Below are 20,327 nucleotides of genomic sequence, written 5' to 3'. Positions count from 1 at the left end.
CCCAAAGGTCGCCGCACATGGTTGAGGCCTGAGGGTCCAAAAGAGAGACCCATATTTGAGGACTCTTGATTGGGCAAAAAAGAATAAGCCGGCCCATTAGATCTTCACAGCCTATTAATCCAAAACTATAGTGGCAGGAGCCCATACTCCCAAATCCAATTAAATCAAGTTCACGTAGCCCGTAGGGATAAAGTACATATCAGAAACACAAGATATAGAATACTTAAAAGCATTGTAACAGCAAGCGCATTTGCAGACATCAAAAACCCGCTAGAGAAGTAGAAAAGCCATCATCATGCATACATAGGTCATAGAGACACAAACTTAACAGCATATATAATGATCCCATAGATATTACCTTCAAGTTGTCATTGTTAACAGAATACATCAACGATTACTGAATGTCTGGGAACGGTTGATGGTGGCATCCCACGCTTACTCAAGCAAGTGATAGGTTGTAATATCCGATGACCCTGTTCCACTGTGAAGGGAAGGCTGAGTAGGTTGCAGGCGTAAAGCAAATACCCGCGGATTTCCACTGTGGAAGCTGATCATGGAATCATAGTCCCCTCCATTATCAACTAATCCGTAATGAGGATCATCTCCCAAATCCTTGATCAATAAATCAGGCAATTTGATTTCATCAAGTGATTAATTTGTTAGATACAATACTTGATTCATATTGCAATTTTAAACTGAGAAAAAAGAGTCATCATAGTAATAATGCACATGATGCTTACAAGTGCTTGTAGGAGATTCCTGTGTATTACCTCCGCATTCTTCAGCTGCAGAAAAGCGAGAAGAAAACATATCAGAATATTAAAGAAGCTGTAAATTAAATTAGGACACGAATAACAAATAGAAATTACCTTTTTCTTGCCAGTATCAATTTGGTTGCTGAGCGACTTAAACTGGTAGTCAGTACCAATAAAAAGAAAGAAACAAATATTAATTAACCACTTAATTATGTGAGAGCCATCATATGGAATCACAGATCTTAAGAAAAAAAAGTGCTTTACATTGTCTATGTGTTGAGGCTAGGTAGCTACTTTTATCACCCTTTTGTTTTGATTGTAGGACTACTAAATTAAATTTTACCTCGGGTATACCGCTTACGACTTTGGAATTGTGAAAAATTTGATAGGGGACTAGATTTGGTGTGGTCTTCAAGACTAGTTGTTTTGCCGGCCACTAACTCTCATTATTTTAATCAAATTTCACTGTTTAGGCGTTCGAATTAGTATTTTATTATTTTTGAACACTTTCTTAAATTTTGACCTTATTCCATATTTATACCCTATTTATTTAGGGTTTGAGTCTCCTATGGAGACAGTTATAGTTTAATAGAGAGTGATTCTCTTCCTCATTTGTGTTCTTGTTTTAAACGTTGGTTTCGCCTTAATTAAGAGTAGTTGATAAGACATAGAAGTATCTAAGGAAAATTAGTATAACATCAAAGAACATCGATCATGACATATATGTTCATTCATCACAGTTGGTTAGACTCAAAATCAATATTCCTCTATGAATGCTAGCAAGTTCAAGAAGAACTCAAACCTTGCGTTCCCGAATAACCTTCAAAGAGTCGTCAATATCTTGGAAAAGAACATTCAATTCTTCAAAGCTCAGATTATCAAGACTGCCCCCCATCCTTTGCCTATCAATCAAGAAAACGAAAGAACAAAAAAGTCTTAACCAGAACATATACACACACACACACACTTATGTAGAAAAGTCCACACAAATACCTGATCTCCCTTCGCAGATTTCTGTTCATCTCCTTGAGTTTCCTCAACTGCTCTTGCATCCTCTACACAAATCGGACACCATAAAGGAAATCAAATCATAAAAAAAAAACTCAAAGATGTAAATTCATGAATTTATATATGCAAGATTGAGCAGAGAAACTTGTCAAACCTCCCAGTGCGTGTTCCAGAGATCGATCCCTAATGTTGTCTGGTATAGATCGAACATTTCCTTGGTCCTAAACACACACAAAACAAAGAAAAATAAAACAAAATATAAAGTAGCTAGAGATCTGGCAATCTAGCTAGGGTTTGGGAGTAAGAAAGAGTTGCATACGAGATGGCGGGGCTGATGTACTCATGGAGCTTGCCAGTGCTAGAAAGCATAATAATAGAGACCTTAGCATCACACAAGACGGTGAGCTCATTAGCCTTCTTGAAGAGACCGTTCCGTCGTTTCGAGTAGGTGACCTGCCTGTTCGTGGAGTTCTCTATCCTCTTGATCTGGATCTTCCCTCTCGCCATATTCACGACACCTTTCAAAATCCTTTGATATTCTTCTGGTTCCGAAAGCGTGCAAGGCTGGGCAATAAAGAAGCCTATAGACCGAGAGAGAGAGAGGTTGGGGGGATCGTACTATTGTTTGCTTGAAATGGAAAACCTATTTCTAAATCTGTGAAAGGTTTTGCAGGGATTGACAAAACATAGTATTATCTCTTCACCACTGTTACTGTTTGACGGGAATCGAATATCGAGATGGACTGACCGTTACTTTCCGTCCTTGTCCGTCACACAACTCCTCCCCCGCCCCGTTTTCCCCTTTCTTTGTCATTCAACTGCTGACGTCGACGGAGATCTTTTGGATTTGCTTGATTTGTATGGCGGACAATAGCATTTCCATGGATCGAGTAATAGCTGAGACCCTGCATCGCCATGAAAACTTGTGAGAACATTTATCATCTTTCTGAAGATTATTAACGTTGTTAGGAAGCCTTAAATCTCTCAAAACTCGCACAAGTCTAATCAATCTCAATAGAGTGTAAATCTCAAATCTCAAGCCAAAATGATAAAAATCCTAGTTATCCGCTAAATTTAATGCACATGATTCAAGTGAATTCGCGGACTCTTTTTGTTGCACGTGATACAAATAAAATTCTGTGTACGTATAACTCAGCAGTTGGAATCACTAAGAACAATTGTTGAGATCCATATCATAGCTAAATTTCAATGAGTTGGCTACGTTGGTTATTGAAATACCATGAAACTCAATACTAGATTTGAAATCTCTCGCCAACATTGAGACCGCACTCCTTAGGTAAAATGCTAGCGAGGTACTCAGATTTCGTGGATGAAAACTTTGATTCCATGTAAGGAAACTTTCAAAGTGTTGTTCGGGGAGTTTTCTGTCGACATCTGTCTTGTAAAGATTCCCACAATATTAATAAAAACATCTCAAGCGAGTGTAGCACGGCCCGAAAAGAATTACCACTTGGGCTGCAAGTCAAGAAGTCTATCTAGAACCATACAAGTCCACGGTGGTAGCTCTATTGGACCTTGAGCAGTTGGGCTCCATATCTTCATGTTTGGGCCTATACTAACAACGACAGGCCCATAAAGATGGGGATGGGAATTTTTTTTAATATTTTATTATTTTCCTATATATATGGGGAATGAGAACTTGCTAATAGCATTCACAATAGTTTCTTTATCTCTATCCCTGCTCTGTAGTGTTATTGGGTCATTCTGCAAGATATGGATTCAATTTTTTCTCTATCCACCCACTAGATTCCTTATATTGATTTCTTAAATAATAAAATTTGAAATTTAAAAGTTAAAGGTTAAATATTGAAAGTTTCAACAGTCAAACATGTTTTGAGGATTGATGAATGGTTTGTCTCAATTTGGATATGCGTCCAAATATATGAATATAATATTAACCATTTAATTTGTTCTGACTTTGGGAAGATTTTTTTGCCCAACTTTTTTTTTATTTTTTGGGGACAACAAAATTTGATTTGGACATGACTCGTCCAAACTAAACTAGCCTTGCCTATGAAATAAAATAACTAGTTAAACTAGATTGAAAAGAGTTGGAGATGACCTAATCTCTTAGATGTTGACACGCTTAATTTGATAAGAACAATATTATTTTTTGATGGACATCGAATTCTCTTTATTTCAACTCAACCATGGATACTATGATGGGTTGAGTTTTGATCCAAGTTACTCTGTCGTCAGGCGCTTACATGATGACCCGACTTTAGATTCATCATTAGATATTCAAATGACAAAATTATATATATGGTGTTGTTTTCCGTTTTTTTGGTGATAAATCTGATTTTTATTAATGATGAAGAGAATTACAATATGATGTCGTCCTCCGTTTAAAAAAAAAACCCTCAACGATATTCGAAATCCCGACTTGACAGATATTCGAATTGTGTCGTGGTCCAATAACATGCCAAACGATATTGTAAAATAAATGGAATTTTAACAAAATAGTCCAATATAGTGTAATATATTATTTTTACATGCAATTGAAGCTAACATGCAATCAAGTTTGGAGCTAAAATTAATTTAGTTTTAATATTTTACTATCAAGAACTCTGGATTAATTCATCGAACGTGATTGTGATCAATGCCCCGATGGTCTGTCGCGAACTGATTCAACATGCTGGCAATAGGAATCGTGGTCGGGTAAAAGCAGCTTAGTGTTGAGGACAGTGAACACAGTGAGAGAAAGGGAGACCAAGACAGACAATGATGATAGAAGAGAATCATAAGCGCATGTGAAATGACACATTTGACCTCCTGTGCGTATTGTGTGGACGCAAGAGCGAGGACAGTCAGCGGGAATGAGTAAGCCCACCATGCAACGTTGAATCTTCTCATTGATCTCTTGAACAGATTTGGCCTGCAAACCTGCTTTAATCAAAGTTCAAAAGAAATTGACAAATAAGACAACCTTAACCAGCTGCATAATTTTGTCCGTACTCATGCATGAAAATTACGTTCGTAAAATGTCCTATATATAAGACTACCCTAAATGTCAATAAAGTATTAGATCCATAATCCACGTCACTATCTTGACCAATAAAATTAATTATAATTCAACATTACCATACGCAATTTCTAACAGGTTATAAGTTTGGTTTGTTTAGTCGCGATGGGTCGTACTAGGTATATGCAATAGAATTCCAACTTACTTTGGTAGATTGTGGAAAAAAATAATTTCTATAGTTCGATTGGGTCCACAATACTCGTGTGATGTATGGAATATATGTCCGAGATGGAGTATTGACCGGTTATATCATATAGAACTGAGTTAGACATCCAATTGCTTCGATTTGAATCGTTCTGACTCCAAATCATATGGACTCGAAAGTTTTGGGTTTGATTCCCACAAAAAGTAATATCATTGTCATCATGCACTGGGCTTTGACTAACTTACTATGTCGTCATCACGTAGGAAATTTTGTCATCAGGTAGGAAACTTTTATGCCCGGAGGTTTGACAATCCAAATTTAGACTCATATCGAATATCTAAAGAGCATACTTGTTTAATGTCGTTCTTGATCATCAAAAAAAGAACTAAATAAATTTATATTATTCATTAAAAAAAACATTACCAGAGACGTGAAGAGGAAGAGCGAGAGAAAGAAAAGCATCTTCGAAACAGCGTCAAAAGCACCAGCTATAGACTCCCAAGCCAAGCTTGCCACACTAGGAACCGCAAAGAACAAGAAAAAAACCGGCCTTAACATCACCGGAAGCCGATCGCCTCCGTCCAATCTCTGATAAAGAGTCACAAACAGCACCAAATAGTGAACCATCCCAAGTGAGAACAAGCAAATAGCACTCTCTTTCCAGCCTATGTTAGCCGCCGCTTGAGCGCCAACCAAGTTACCAATAACACTCAATTGACTCGTCGGGTTCGCAACCGTCGATAAGAGCCTCTTCCCTTTGGTGAACCACTGACCGTAGATCTTCACATCCAGTGCCAAAACCGGGACCGCAAACGCCCACCAAAGGAGAATATATGAGCGTGTCTTTGGAGGCCCAAACGGTGCGGATTGGAGCAAGAGAAGACAAGAAATCCAAGGGGCGAATAGGTAATTTACCCCTACATGGTGCAAGAACTCGGCTTTCACCATTTTGAAGTGAAGAAAGCATTTTAATATGTAAAGAAGTGAGAGTAAAACAAGAGTTGAGAGAGCCAGAGACCATAGTACTAGAAGAGCAGTTGTGGGGTGGAGCATGCCAAGCACGTGACTTATTGTGTTCTTTTGATTATTACCACTAGTACTAGGTTGTCCAATTAGTGTCTTCCATAGCAAAGCTTGGCCTCCTAGAGAGATGCTAATTCTGAAATAACCTGCATGGAATCTTGTCAGAATTGAGTTTAGAGAAGATTGAGTGACGATCAAGAGATGAATTGGATTGTGGGTGGTGAAGGTAGGAGCTGATGACTGATGATCATTAATCACAACCTTCACCTCACCTTGATTATCAGCCATGGACGGTATAATTAAGCTTATAAGCTAGCTTGACGGGTAGTATTGGTATGATGGAGCTTATGTTTATGTTTATGTGTGGAGTAGTTTAAATTTAGTGAGGGTTTCATAGAATTAGATGAGTGAGGATTAGATTGGAAAATATGATAGTATGTTGTCAACCACATGCATTTCCAGTTGGAATTATTGCTCAACTGGTTGCGGGTGGGCGTGATAGTAAACCCTATGGAGACGGGAGAGAAAGTAAGACTCAAACCAGTTGGCTATATACGATAACATAAATCATCAATCACTGGGTGATAACTGATATATTTCTGGGTTCAAACCGTATGGACTCGAAAATTCTTGATCTCGATTTTCACTGGAACATTAATATTTTTGTGGCCATGTTTTAGGCTTTCGTCCAACTTATCATGTCGTTAGGTGAGAAGTTTCTTTGCGTGCAGACCTGACAACCCGAATTTAGATCCATGTTAAGATATTTAAAGGTAAGTCTCGACAGTGAAAAAGAAAAGGACAAATTATCTATGTATATGCTATATATTGGTCCATTCTGTACGTAATGGACATCAGAAAAGTACAACTATGTATATATCTCAAAAAACTAGCAATTGGCCAGGATCCTGATGTAACCCCTTGATTTTAGTTCCTGATGAGAAGTAAAATACAAGTAAAACATTCAAATCTGATTTTATGGTAGCATTAAATTAATTACACTACACATATAGTAGGCTTTTTCTTCCCTTCTTGGAGGCGCAGTGGTGCAGTACTGATCCAAAAGTTAACTGAATACAACAAAAGTAACCGACTTTAATTTCCTTCATTACAAGTAAGGATCATGTTATGTCTCCTCCTCAACGGACCAAGGACGAAGGATCACTTAAACCCTAAACTAAGAATATTTCCTTCTTCCTGTACTATGCACAATCTAGTTGGGGAAAAATTTTGTTCGATTTGTTTTAGGTAAGCATGAGTGGAAGCTCGAACTAAGTACACTTAGCTTGAGTATATGTCTTAATCACCTCGGTTGAGGGATCATTCGTTTATAGGTTATCTTTTGTTATATCTTGTATCTTATTTCTTGTTAATTGGCATTTTCCATATAAAAAAAGTTAAGCTCTTTGATAAATGACAAGACAAGGTAATTTGTGCTCAACTGGTTTTGGCTTTTGGGTGAGCGTTATAGTAAACCCTATGGAGACTTAAAGAAAACGTAAAATTCAAATTAGATGGCTACGAATACAGAAATTATGGAAATAAATAAGGCATTGGTCAATTCTTTTTCTGGTCCAACTCTAAGTAATGGACACATCAGAAAACTACAAAAAAAAAAAAAAAAAAGGTTTAAAACGGGGAGAGGGATTCGAACTCTGATGACTAAGATGATACATAACATCCCTATTATTTCAACTAGTGGCTTGGGTGTAGAAAATTACAATTACCAACAATACAATTAATGAACAAATATTTAAAAGAACGCCCAAAATAATCCATGATTAAAATTACTACTGAATATATATCTATTATCTATTACATTATATCTATTATATTATATTATATTATTATATTATCTAAAATTGGCAGATTTCAGGCCTTCTTGTGGCGACTTCCACACAATTTTCCTACTCGCGACTGTATCCTTCATTTGGGATGAAGGAGGGTCGTTGGATTTGTTGGTAGATTATCATCGTGTGGTTGTTTTAGGCGCTGCCGTTATGTTGTCGTTAGCGTTGTGTATACTCCTTTGCCGTTTGCTGTGTAAACGTCATTTTCCATTTGTCTTCTTGCAAAGACAATTCAACCAGTTGTTGCTTTACCCTCTTCAAGATTTTTCTTGAACCTGAGCTGGCAACTATAGTTCGTGCATTTGCTGGCTGCTGATGCCAGGGTTGCCCACCTCATCAGTTTCGTCGTCTTCCTTCATAAGCTTACTCACATCCACAGTTTCGTTGTCTTTGTCCTTATCATCAGGTTTGTAGTGAACTTCCTAATTTGATTTTCTCTGTATGTTACGGGTGATTGGCGGATTTGGCTGTTGTTTTCTCTTATTGATTACGGTCATTCATATACACTTGAACTTCTAAATTGTTCATGGTTTCTCTCTTTTGTTCAACTGCTGAATTCTCCTTAGCCTTTTTCGTAGTAGCTTTCATTTTGTTTTTAATTGTTGGGTCTCCTGTGCGTTGATGTGTGTTGTTTTGTGTTGGTTGGAACTTGGGTTGTAGCTATTTGTTTGTGTTTGTCATTCTTGGAATGATAGGTTTTCAGCTTTTCATCCTGCTATTGTTGGAGATTTCCCTCTGTAGTTTCCATTTTGATTTTAATTTTTGTTTCAGTTCCAACTTCGGTTAACTGTGTAGATCTCTTTTTTTGTCAGCTCAATTGCATCTTTCAAGACTATTGTGCCTTGATTGGGAATTTTTTTGGCCGTTGGATCATTTGCTTATTCTCTTATTTTTGACCCTCTTTATTTTCTTCTTCTTTGTTCAGGTTTTTACCAATTTTTACCAATCCTTGATGATCATTTGATTCTTGCAGTAAATTATTCTGAGAAAACCCACCACACCCTATTGAAATCAAGAAAATCCTTGCATACACACTTTTGGAATACCTAATGGCTCGATGTTCTGTGCCTTGAATGAACCCTTGGGCTGACGGCACTTTCCTTTTATTATGATTGCCATTTTTAGGTGTTTCCAATCTTTATAGTTTACATGGTCCCTTAGATAACCTTTTCATGTTTAAACTTTGTAGGTACATACAACGATTATTATTTCCTGCAAATGCTTGCAATGATCATCAAGGAATAAATGATGCTGCTTATGATGTAGGTTAGTTAATTTTTATTTTGATCTTTAATTTATTTCCGATTGGGTGGAACATACTAAGGTGGATGTAGGCCAGTTATGTTTGTAATTAGGTGGTTTCTGTGGGTCAATTATGAACTTCTCTGCTTCTGTGATTGTTTCGCATCTTTTCGGTAAGTTCATTTCGGGTGTTTCACATCTTATGAGTAAGTTTTAGAGAGATGACATATATGATGGATATAGTTTAAATTTCTTTTTTCTCACTGACAATATGATCCTCATGCTGAATATTGTATCTTTCAATTCCCTTTATTAATGTTTGTATTTTGCTCTTCAGGCATATGTATAATAACTACAGAGCAGTCGACTAAAACTGGCCCAATGAGTGGAAATGGTAACAACTTTTTTCCTCTCTCTTATGCAACCCTCTCTCCCAGCCTCCTCTTCATACAATTGTTTTTTTAAAAAATTATTGAAGTATATTCTGATGAATTTGTGTTAATGCTGTTGAAAGTTGAAATAGGTCCTGAAAACCAGTGGTATCAATAATTTTTGTTCTGTTGCAGTCTTTATGTTCTCAACTCTATGATCGATTTTTTTTTGTCTCTTAAACATGAATTTTGGAGTTCATGATTTTGCTAGAATGCTCTCTGTTTCTTTACCAAAATTCTGCAACTAGTTGAATTAAACCTGAGAAACCAAAAAAGTATGAGAATTAAACTTGGAAAAGTAGCATAATTAAATGGAGATGTGTTATAGAGACACTAGCAGTCCTTATCCTGTAACTGAAAGTTTTGTGGACTTCTTTGTAGGTTTCAAACATTGCCGCCTAACTATTAACAACTTCTTTGCTTCTTTATCTTCTGTTGTATTTGTACTTCTTCAAACAAGGCTTCTAATGCGTCAAATGTTCATCTTCAACTTTCACTGGCCTACTACATTCCTACTATTTCTAATTGCAGAGAAGACATAGAGTCTCCTCCTGCGTTTTGAAAACGTGAGCTCAAAGTGCTTTAGCTCACAGAAACACGTGACAAATGACCCCGCGACAACGCGCGGGTCTAGCTTAGTCTATTATCTAAAAGGATAATGTTAGAGATCCCCAAATCTATGTGGCATTAAAATGACCATTGATTACAAACATATATGTAGGATCCACTTCACATCCAACACTCCACATTAAATGAGGGATTTTCGGGGGTCATTTTTTGAGGGTCTCAAGCATTATCCTATCTAAAATTGGAAGCTTCCGGGGCTTTCTGTGGCGACTTCCGTACAGTTGTTCTACTCGGGGGTGTGGGATTTGTTTGCTATGAAGGATATTTGTTTGAAGGTTCCGTTTTATTTTGTCATTTGTCGTTTGAAGCTCAATTCTCTCCTTTTGAAGATGCATGAGTGAGGAATTTCAAGAAGATGATGCGTTGGAAGCATTTCCTCCAAAACACGTCACTACTGTCTACGCAAGCCGACAATCAAAACAAAAACTATTGTAAGAGAAAAACTAATATAAGACAAAAACTATTGTTCTCAAGGACGGACAATCGCTTTTTTTTTTTTAAGGAGTGGAGTGCAAATCAGTGGACTTCACTTGTTACTTGTGTTTTTTTCGTAGGTCCGGTACTCAAAATACCAGACTATTGACCAGTAATATTTATGAATCGTTGGATTTTATAAAATAAATCCAACGGTTAACCTTTTCATCCATTTCTCTTTCCTCATCCCCAATTTTCTAACCACGCTATCATACATCTCTCTCTTCTTTCCCCAATTCTCATTCATTTTCTCACATTTTCTTTATTATCAAACAAGATTAAAAGCTTAAAAAATTGAAAGTTATATTCTCCAAAATTATCTAATCCCCATTAGATTCAGCGATCATGTTCACCAAGCCAGAAAATCGAATAAACCCCAATTCCGCGACTATTCTCATCAAACTTCTCTCTCTATGTTCTTTACCCCTTGACCAGATCTAACTAAATCGGTGAAGCAGGAAGACGTTGCCTCCGTTGAAGACAAGGGTCCATCGAAGACAGCGTCTCCTCAGCTCCCTCTCTGTTTTTATGACACCCGTGGCCTTGATAATCTTCTGCTTGTTTCTTTCTACCCATCTTGCTTTCATATTGAGGATTTTTTTTGGGTTTCCATTGTGTGTTTACTGGATTTTGATTGTGACCCAAAACAGAATCAACAGGTAGATTATTATAATGTTTAAAACTGTAACTTGCAGTCCCAATCGGATGGGTTTTGCATGTGTTGTCACCAAAAAGTGACCCAAGGTGGTGTTGAATTACAGATGTGCCAAAGCTTATAGTTTCCTACACTAATTTGAATGAAATGGACCAAATGTAAATAAGACTTCTATCTAGACGATTGAACGAACTATCTTGGGACATCAATAGTTCTAGGTTCCCCAACTCCACTGAAGTGCGCTTTGTTGATATTGGAATGAAGAAAAAATAGATAAACACCAAGAACAATTTACACAACGATAGTTGACATTGAAACTTGACAAGGAATAAATACAAGAGAATTTGGAATGAACAACATGATATTTGCTCGAAATTGACAAGGATTTGGAAAGTAATTAGAATGCTAGAATGCTCGGAAGCTTGAAAGTGTCTTTGGGCTTGAGTTTTTGTCTGTCTGTCTGTGTTGTTTATCTATCAGCTTTTATAATTCCTTTCTCGCACGAAATTCTCCCTCCATAAACCATGATCTCGTTGCAGTTATTCCCTCATTCGTGTCATTTTCTATCAGTTAGAAGTTAATATCACCTTCTCATACAATTTTTCCCCTACTTCTCTCATAAGCCACCACCTAGATCACCTTGTTGTAACTGCCACAACCTCTTCCATTTTACACGGGCCACTTTTAGCACCACACTACCTGGACTTTTATACTCATTAATTGGACTTCATCTTCTTCTCAATATGGGCTGTAAGTGATTGGACCCTAATAGGCCATATGACCCGTATATACTGCACCTTGACCCATGTGGTTAGGCTGCTCCATGAGCTTTGTACATGGGCTAGGTTTAGCCCATAATATTTTTAGTGTCAACAACATGATGTATTTGTCTTCTAATAAAATACCGATTTATAAAAAAAAAGAAAGAGAGAGAGAGAGTCAATGGATTTGAGCTTTTGAAGAATGAAAGTGAAGATGGTGGTGTTTGGCTGCCACATTCTGAAGAGTTCGAGTTTTTGTATAGAAGAAAGTTGAGGGAGAGAATGTGTAGGAGAAGAGAGTTGAAAGAGAATGTGAGAGAGGAGATGGGGTAAAACATGTGAACCGTTGGATTAGATTTTTAATATCCAACGGCTCACATTTCCTACCGGTTTTTAATCCGGTACTTTTAGTATCGGACGGCGCCCCAAGCGCAGTAGGGATCCAAAAGTAAACTAAATACAGCAGAAAATCGAATTTATAACTGAACAAATCTTAATTTCCTTGATAAAAGCCATGCATGCATGTCTCCTGCGCACAACGGACAAAGGACAAGACACAATGGGCCTTCCTTCCTTTCAAGACGGACGGCCCAAACAGATGTGTTGGGCCTTCTTTCAAAACAAGCTTGAGCTTCGACTTTTGAAGGGGCTCTACATAATGTAAATATGTAATAATGAATGACAAGACTTTCCGTTAGCAGTTGATAGGGTTGTCGAAAGTGGAAGTAGGAAGCCAAGGGCACGTGATGGCAAAGCTCCATATTAACCTTCTTCCTCCATGGATCGAGCGGCAATACCACAGCAATGATTTATGCTTAAAGAGAAGCCTATCAGACTCTACAAAACACAGTCTATACTGAAAGAAAGAAAAAAAAAAAGAAACTTAAAAATCTTTCATAATGTCGCGCACATGCAGTACTGATGGGACCCACTACCACTATATTGGACCCACACCTACTAAACATCTCTGCAGCGCTCTCCTCTTGTAGGGACCACCACCCATCTTGTCGACAAACGACAGTTGGTGGGGCCCAACTTCATACAGTAACAATTCGTATACGGGGGAGACATACGAATATTGAAAGTTTGAAACTGCTACTACATGCATGGGGGGATGACAAAAGGCACTGTGTGGACTGAGAGTGTGTGGCTGTTTAGCAAACGGGCTTGAATATACAGTAGTAGTAGTAGCCTTGTAGGGATTGCTGAACTACTTGATCAGTTTGGTTCAGCTAATCTTTGTATGTTTTGCATGTAGGGTCTGTGACTCTGTGTTAGGGTGTTTGGGACCCCGGGATAGGGAAAAGGTTGGACTAGGTTAGGGGGTTTTTTTTCCCCCTGTTCGGCTGTTCTGTGGTTAAGAAACAAACGAAACCCTAGTCAGTTGGCTAAGCTATGCTAGTCAGTCAAACAACATGTTGGCGCTATATTTCTAATCCCCGAAGAATTGTGTTTTTTCTTTTCTTTTCTTTTAACCGAGAAATCACTCAGTCCAACATGCACTTCAGACGACTAAGTGAGTCTAAACCCTTGACTATCAGAATAGCTTGTATCACGTTGGTGACAAATAAAACTTAGTCGAAGCCCATGGGATAGGGTTTTGGAAGTGGGACAAGTCCACGGAATTAGGATTTCACAAGAAAACATCGAGCTAGTGGGTTCGAACTTCCAATCTCAGGCAATGTAAGTCCTAAATCAGGAGAGATAACCAACTAGACTATCGCCAAATGGTTCGGAGAGTTGTGTATATTAATTGGTTTTAATTATAAGTGGATCAAAGTATTAATTAAACATCATGTGTTCTTACGTGGAATCACGAATTATTTGCTGCCCTAGTGTTTAGGTTGAAACTTGAAAGTTGTAATATTAGGTTGGAGAAGGGAATACAACATCGATGTGACTAAGCCTTGATTTTGGGTGTTATGTTCATGGATAGTTGGACCTTTGTTTTGGCAAGACCTAACTAGGTTAGGATCAATGGTTTTGAGTTATCTAATTATATTTTAATTGATAACCTTAATCTCTAACCAATCAATTTCAATCATTTATCTGTTGAAGTGGATCAAAGCTTTTTGTGAATTATAGAAAGCCATTAATGAAATTGCAATGATATATACACACACACACATATATATAGTCTTTAGCATAATTGGATGGGTAATAATTCTCATAGCATTATTGATGGTTGGAAATTACTTGTCGGTGGTCATATACATGAATCTACATCAATTATGACTGGAATAATCACAACCCTTTTCTTAGCTCCAATTCTAGGATTTGAAATGACAGTTGAAGATAAGTTTTGCATTTAGAGTCTCCTCCACCACCAAGTTTGCATTAACGGGTGCATAAACAAGAAGATTGGCTGGCCTTTATATTGGTCAACAAGAGGAGAAAACAAAAAAAAATGGAAAAGAAAAAAAGGAGAGTCAACTGGCAGAATATCAAGCTCAGGGCTCGAGACTTGTAATGACAATGACAAAATAATTGATACCTTACTTCCTTGTACACTTATTTGTACTCATTCAATTCAAACTTTTCAGTCCCTCCGGCTCAAACTTGATTTAAACATCTCTAACTTTATTTTTTCCCTACTCCTCATCTCCTCCTTTTCATTTCTCCCAATTCTTCGAAATATAACATGGTATTAGAGCATGCATTGTATCACAATGACCTCTCATGTATATAGTCCACTTATCAAACCTCACATAACCGTGCCACTATTGTAGAAAAGTGTCAAAACTTATAAAAAATCTCACATCGGTTTGATTTAAGCTAATGATATTGTTTATAAGTGTGATCTAAACCTCAAACAGTTGAGATACTTTTTGTAGGACAAAGTCATGGAGGACTTAGGCGTTAGAACGTGAAAAATACCTCAAGTAAATTGGATCAAACATCTCTCACCTATTTCTTCTAATTTCACCTCCTTTTTCTGATCTCTCTCAAATCTTCAAATTATAATATAAGTATGATGCATAAGTACTGATTTTAAATAAATGGAACGAAATGAGCATTCAATGCATATATGTTTGTATGATGAGGGCAATATGACATAATTAATTAATTATATTATATTATTATAAGGAGCTATATGTCTACTCTTGCAAGCACCTTAGAGTCTGGCGAATTGCGATGAGGATCAACAAACATATCCAATTAGTATAAAGTCTAATGAATGGTTCCTGGAAAATTTTCATATAATATATATATATATATATATGCCACTCTTTTATACGTAACATGATCAAATCCATATATATAATTCATGGTACCTTCGAATAGGTACAACTCTGTTGCACCTCATATATATAAAAGGCAAAATCTAGGTAGACTAGCCTCCTACCCCAAATCATAAGGAGCCCCATTTCACCAAAATTTGAGACCTCCACTTCGGAAATCTAATAGTAAACTAATCCTCTATACATGATTCCAATAGATAATAGAAAGTAGTCAACAGTGAAAAGAATTGGGCTTTTGTTGCCTCGGGCCCCTAAATATTATTCATTAGCACGTATTTGATTATCAACTTGAACTTTTCATTGATTTTTGGTAAACTATTTTTTATAACTATTATGTTATAATATTGTCGTAATGTTTCGATCAGTGAAAATGCTAAGAATCTCAACATTTTTTTGTCCCAATTATTCAAATGTTGATATGAACTTACATGATCCATGCGAAATCGAGAGTCCATCTCAATATTTAAAATAAGTGGGACAAAAAAAAACATTTGAGGTCCATAAGACTACCGTTGGATCAGGACGTATCTGATTATCAACCTCAACTTTTCATTGATTTTTGGTACCTATCTTAACTCTTTTTTAAAAATGAATATCTTATAACTTTTGATTAGCAAAAATGCTAAGAATTTCAATGCCTTTTTGTCTCGGTTATTCAAATACTGAGATGGACTCACATAATACATATGAAATTGCAATCCGTCTCAATATTTGAGATACCTAGAATAAAAAACACTAAAATCTGTAAAACTGCTGTGCTTGTGCTGTAGTGCTGTTGGATTAGGCATGCAATTAGGACACCAGTTTTTTGTCAAAAGGTACAATAAAGACTCTGGACGGCGGAGTCCGTACAAATGGGGATTTATGTTATTTAAAAATCTCAATAATCCAATAATTAGCGGCCGCTAATTGTCGGGGTTCACGTGATCGATCGATTGATAGAGAAAGTCATTTGTACACAAAACAGAGAGAGATTATAGTGTGGGATGAAGACCACCGTAAGAAGGGATGTGTAGTATTCCAAGTATTATTAGATGCTAAGCATGTAAAGATGGCTCCTATAACTCTAGGGTTCAATTATTATCAAACTTTACCAACCATTGCTATCATGGTTGGATACAACTTGTGAAAAATTCTTTTTAACTTTAATCTCATCTCTTGAACATCAAACTAAATTGCTTACTCGTACTTTACTTTTCACTTGTGGTAATTATGGAATAATGGATGGACATCATAAACTCCCTTCTAAAGGGGGGGTTCCTCATGAAAAAGAATAACCCTATCTATGTTAAGAGTATTAGACCGTCAATAATGTAAAAGATTCACCACTCTTACAAGTTAGAGTTTTTAGGATAATTAGTCTTTCGCATGGTGTTGGAGTGGTAAATCTAACGACGAGATCATGCGTTCGAAACTTACCTCCACCAGATTTTAAAATAATTAAAATGTTACACTTGTTGGGCAACCGACAAGTTCTTCTTTCAGGAGAAACGGGGTTTCACAATAAATATGCTAGTTTAAAATTTAATTATTTCGAATGTTCATTAAAAGTTGGGTTTAGACACATAGGATAATGATCAAACTATGTGGACAATAGAGCTTAAATACATATCAACACAACTAAATAAGAGTGTAGAGAATTGCAATGAGCACGCATTATATTGAAACCCTAATCAGCTATGGCTTGACTTAACTTATATTCGGAGTATTTGGACATACGCATTATATATATATATATATATATATACACACACACAGTTGAATAAGAGCTTACATAATTGTAACGAATACGACTTACTTTGAAAGGCTAATTATCACCCTAAAGCTTAAATTTATAACTATATTTGAGTTGTTTAGATGTTGATTTTGACACAATTTGATTACGACCAGGTCCAAATTCAATTGACAAATGATGTAATTTGTTTGGAGAATTAGTTTGACAACTATGGTCACTATTGAATTTGAAAGTAATAGATGTGTTGCACATATATACACTGTTTTTTTTTTTTTTTAAAATCGATAACGGTAACATACAAGTATATCTTTTAAACATTACATATGAGTTTAAATTTAGGTCATCATGATCCCATCCACATAAATTTTTCATCTAATGATAGGTAAAATTGGGTCAAAGCCTAACATGTTATGAGAAGTGTTGCATATATATATACACATGCATATGAAATGCACATATATATGGGTTGCATGGTCGCCCTTCTTTCACACTTCAGTCTTGTTAGATCAAATATCAAAGGTGTTGACCTATATATGACACTCCATTGAAACCATCAATAATTTGTTAAATTCTCATCAAAATAATATGTAACTATTGAGTCAATGATAAAATGATTACAAAAAGAATTTTGAGCTGTGGGAAACATTAAAAAAAAAAAAAAACACGCAAGAAAGAAAGAAAAAACTTTAAAATACAACCCATCACCAACACTCTCTTCGTGACCCTCGGATTGCAAGACGAGGTTTACACGATTATCTGATGTGCGGTGATGAGCTTGTCTGTCACAGAAGATTGTTAAGAGGTGCATGTGACGCTTTACCGTGTTCCCCTTTCGGGGGTGGTGGATTGAATACAAGTGGAGATCAATCTTAATTTAACATGAACGGTCAGAAAAAGGTGCGAGCGGGTTTTACGGTGCAAGAACGAATAAGTAAAAGCTGATGCTTTTGCCACGTGGAAACTCATACACCGTTGAAAAATCAATCAACGGCTGAGATTCAAAGTACGCCTTTCGATGGATTGATTGAAACTAGGAGAGAACTGTAGAGAAGTACCCAGAGATAGATTTTCTTTGGGAGCTCCTTTTTCTTCTCTCTTCTCTCTCCCACTCTCTTACTGTCTGGATCTTCTTCACAAAGTCACAACAGAAGAAATGAAGAACCAGCGAGTAATTGATGAGAGAGAAAGTAGTTTTCTTTTATTAGTAGGTTTGTCTTAAATGAGGTTTGGCTAGCAGAGTCCATGGCGGCGTTGCAGAGGCTCTAATTCCGTGCCATTATTGCAGGGATTGATTGGAAAATCCAAGTCAAGCAAACCCATTTTTTTTCTTTTAAACCTTAAAAGCTGTCAAGAAAGTGAGAAACCCCTCAACACCAACAGTACTACTAGTCTCACTTCTAGAGAGAGAGAGAAGAAGAAAACCCCAGTAATCAAGATCGAATTTTGGGTATTGGGTCTGTCTCTGCTATGGATTTTTGGTCTAAATTGAGGTGGGTTTCAGTTAGTGGGAGGGAAGAATGGCAGGGCTGTTTTATTTGAGTGGTGTAGGGGGAGGAGGGACTAGCAGGGGAGGAGAAGAAAAAGTTCAAGAGAATAATAATAATAATAGTAATAATAATAATCATAGTAATCATAATATTCATAATAACCACTTGTATTTGTACAGGAACGAAGAGATCTACAACAAGGGGTTTGAGATATGGCCAGAATATTATCATCATCAGCAGCAACAACAACAACAACACATGAGCAACTACTCAACGTTTGGTGTGGGTCCTAGTAGCAATAGAAGAACTGGAACAACCACCTTAAACTTCTCTTCTTCTGATGAGTCGTCAAGATCAGCAGGATTCATGATGAGGGGATTTGGTGGTGACGGCGGCAGCGGTGGCGGTGGAGGTATAAATTGTCAAGACTGTGGAAACCAAGCAAAGAAAGATTGTGCACATATGAGATGTAGAACTTGTTGTAAGAGCCGAGGGTTTCAGTGCCAAACACACGTGAAAAGCACTTGGGTCCCTGCGGCTAAAAGGCGTGAACGCCAACAACAACAACAACAAATCTCTTCATCTTTGCAACAACAAACACAACAAGATCAAGAACAACAACTAGAGTTTAGAGGTCACGAGAACCCCAAAAGGCAGAGAGAAAACATCATCAATCAAGCTGGTGCTTCCTCCTCTCTTGCTTGCACTACTCGTTCAGGTAATTAATTTGCGCGACCAGAGTGCTTTTCCTGGAGTGGGTGCTGGAAACCTAAATACTCTCACACCTACCAAACCCATCATTTCTTTATTTCAAGTTATGGTGGTGTAAGAGATCTTGATGAATCATTTGCGTGTGTGTGAGATAGCATATCCACACTCCCATTGATGCAGTCTCTCACACCCACCAAACCCATCAGTTTTTTCATCCTTTCTTTCACTGTTTACTAGTAAAACGAACGAAAAAGTTTCTTCATAATTTCAACTAATTATTCTAGCTTCTATGGATTTCAAAATTAGGGTTGGAACTGGCTAGTCAATTCCCGTCGGAAGTCAATTCACCGGCAGTTTTTCGGTGCATGAGAGTCAGCGCAATGGAAGATGCGGATGAGCAGTTTGCGTATCAAACGGCTGTGAACATTGGAGGGCATGTGTTTAGGGGAATTCTATACGATCAAGGTCCGGATGCCCGCTATGGTGGTGGTAGTGGTGGTGGAGAGAGCTCATCCGGCGGTAGTGGAGCTCATCATCATCAACAACAGCTCAATTTGATCACCACCACCACCACAGCGGCAACAACCACCGCGACCAGCAACCAATTGCTTGACCCTTCTATGTACCCAGCTCCACTAAATGCTTTCATTGCTGGTACGCAATTCTTCCCACCTCCAAGGCCTTAAATTAATCAAGGTCCTCCTCGAGAGAGAGATTAATTGTTTTTAGCGATCGAAACCTCATTTTGTGACTTGTTAGCTTAATTTATGTGGGGGAGTAGTAAGTATGTTGGATCCATGTTTGATTTTGTTGGAATTTAATTCCAGATTTTCATGGTTGATTGTTATTTAATTTTGATATCTTATCCAATTAGGCCCCGTTTTGTGGAATTTTGTGGCATGTGGATGTGTGCATTCAAATATTTTTATTTTTTTATTTGTTTTTTTGGGTTGATTTTGTGTTCACTTTTTGGCTGGTTTTGAACTCGAAGCCGCTCTTTTGCTGTTTATCCGTTTACTTGCCGGATCAAAATGTGTGACCAACTAGCTAGGTTTCGTGTTCGGTTAACCAAAGAATTATGTTGAAAGAAAATAAATATATAATAAACGGATTGCGTAGGTAGGCCTTGTGTATATGT

General features: G+C 37.2%; 2 protein-coding genes and 1 pseudogene across 5 annotated transcripts; 1 reads left to right on the top strand and 2 right to left on the bottom strand.

The window, feature by feature from the left end:
• Nucleotides 1-120: 120 nt before the first annotated feature.
• Nucleotides 121-2,658, bottom strand: LOC120008899 (floral homeotic protein PMADS 1-like). 2 transcript variants are annotated; one of them, XM_038859273.1, is made up of 7 exons: nt 2,083-2,658; nt 1,918-1,984; nt 1,749-1,810; nt 1,558-1,657; nt 870-911; nt 771-785; nt 121-612 (listed from the first exon to the last, which is right to left on the bottom strand). In XM_038859273.1, the coding sequence occupies exons 1-7, from the start codon at nt 2,268-2,270 to the stop codon at nt 436-438; spliced, it is 651 nt and encodes a 216-aa protein (XP_038715201.1). In that variant the 5' UTR covers nt 2,271-2,658; the 3' UTR covers nt 121-435. The 2 variants fall into 2 exon arrangements, with proteins under 2 accessions (XP_038715201.1, XP_038715200.1); XM_038859272.1 differs by having other exon boundaries at nt 123-612; nt 741-785; nt 2,083-2,648.
• Nucleotides 2,659-4,380: 1,722 nt separating this feature from the next.
• Nucleotides 4,381-6,262, bottom strand: LOC120008831 (annotated as a pseudogene).
• An 11,784-nt stretch (nt 6,263-18,046) lies between these two features.
• On the top strand, nt 18,047-20,062 carry LOC120008983 (protein SHI RELATED SEQUENCE 1-like). 3 transcript variants are annotated; one of them, XM_038859399.1, is made up of 3 exons: nt 18,047-18,481; nt 18,658-19,196; nt 19,496-20,062. In XM_038859399.1, exons 1-3 carry the CDS (start codon nt 18,459-18,461, stop codon nt 19,873-19,875), a joined length of 942 nt encoding a protein of 313 aa, XP_038715327.1. In that variant the 5' UTR covers nt 18,047-18,458; the 3' UTR covers nt 19,876-20,062. The 3 variants fall into 3 exon arrangements, with proteins under 3 accessions (XP_038715327.1, XP_038715326.1, XP_038715328.1); XM_038859400.1 differs by having other exon boundaries at nt 18,048-18,438; XM_038859398.1 differs by having other exon boundaries at nt 18,047-19,196.
• Nucleotides 20,063-20,327: the final 265 nt, after the last annotated feature.

Source organism: Tripterygium wilfordii, chromosome 11, assembly GCF_013401445.1.
Source record: "Tripterygium wilfordii isolate XIE 37 chromosome 11, ASM1340144v1, whole genome shotgun sequence".
NCBI classification, from domain to species: Eukaryota; Viridiplantae; Streptophyta; class Magnoliopsida; order Celastrales; family Celastraceae; genus Tripterygium; species Tripterygium wilfordii.
The sequence above is the reverse complement of the archived record's forward strand: the minus strand, read 5'-3'. Positions and strand labels throughout refer to the sequence as shown.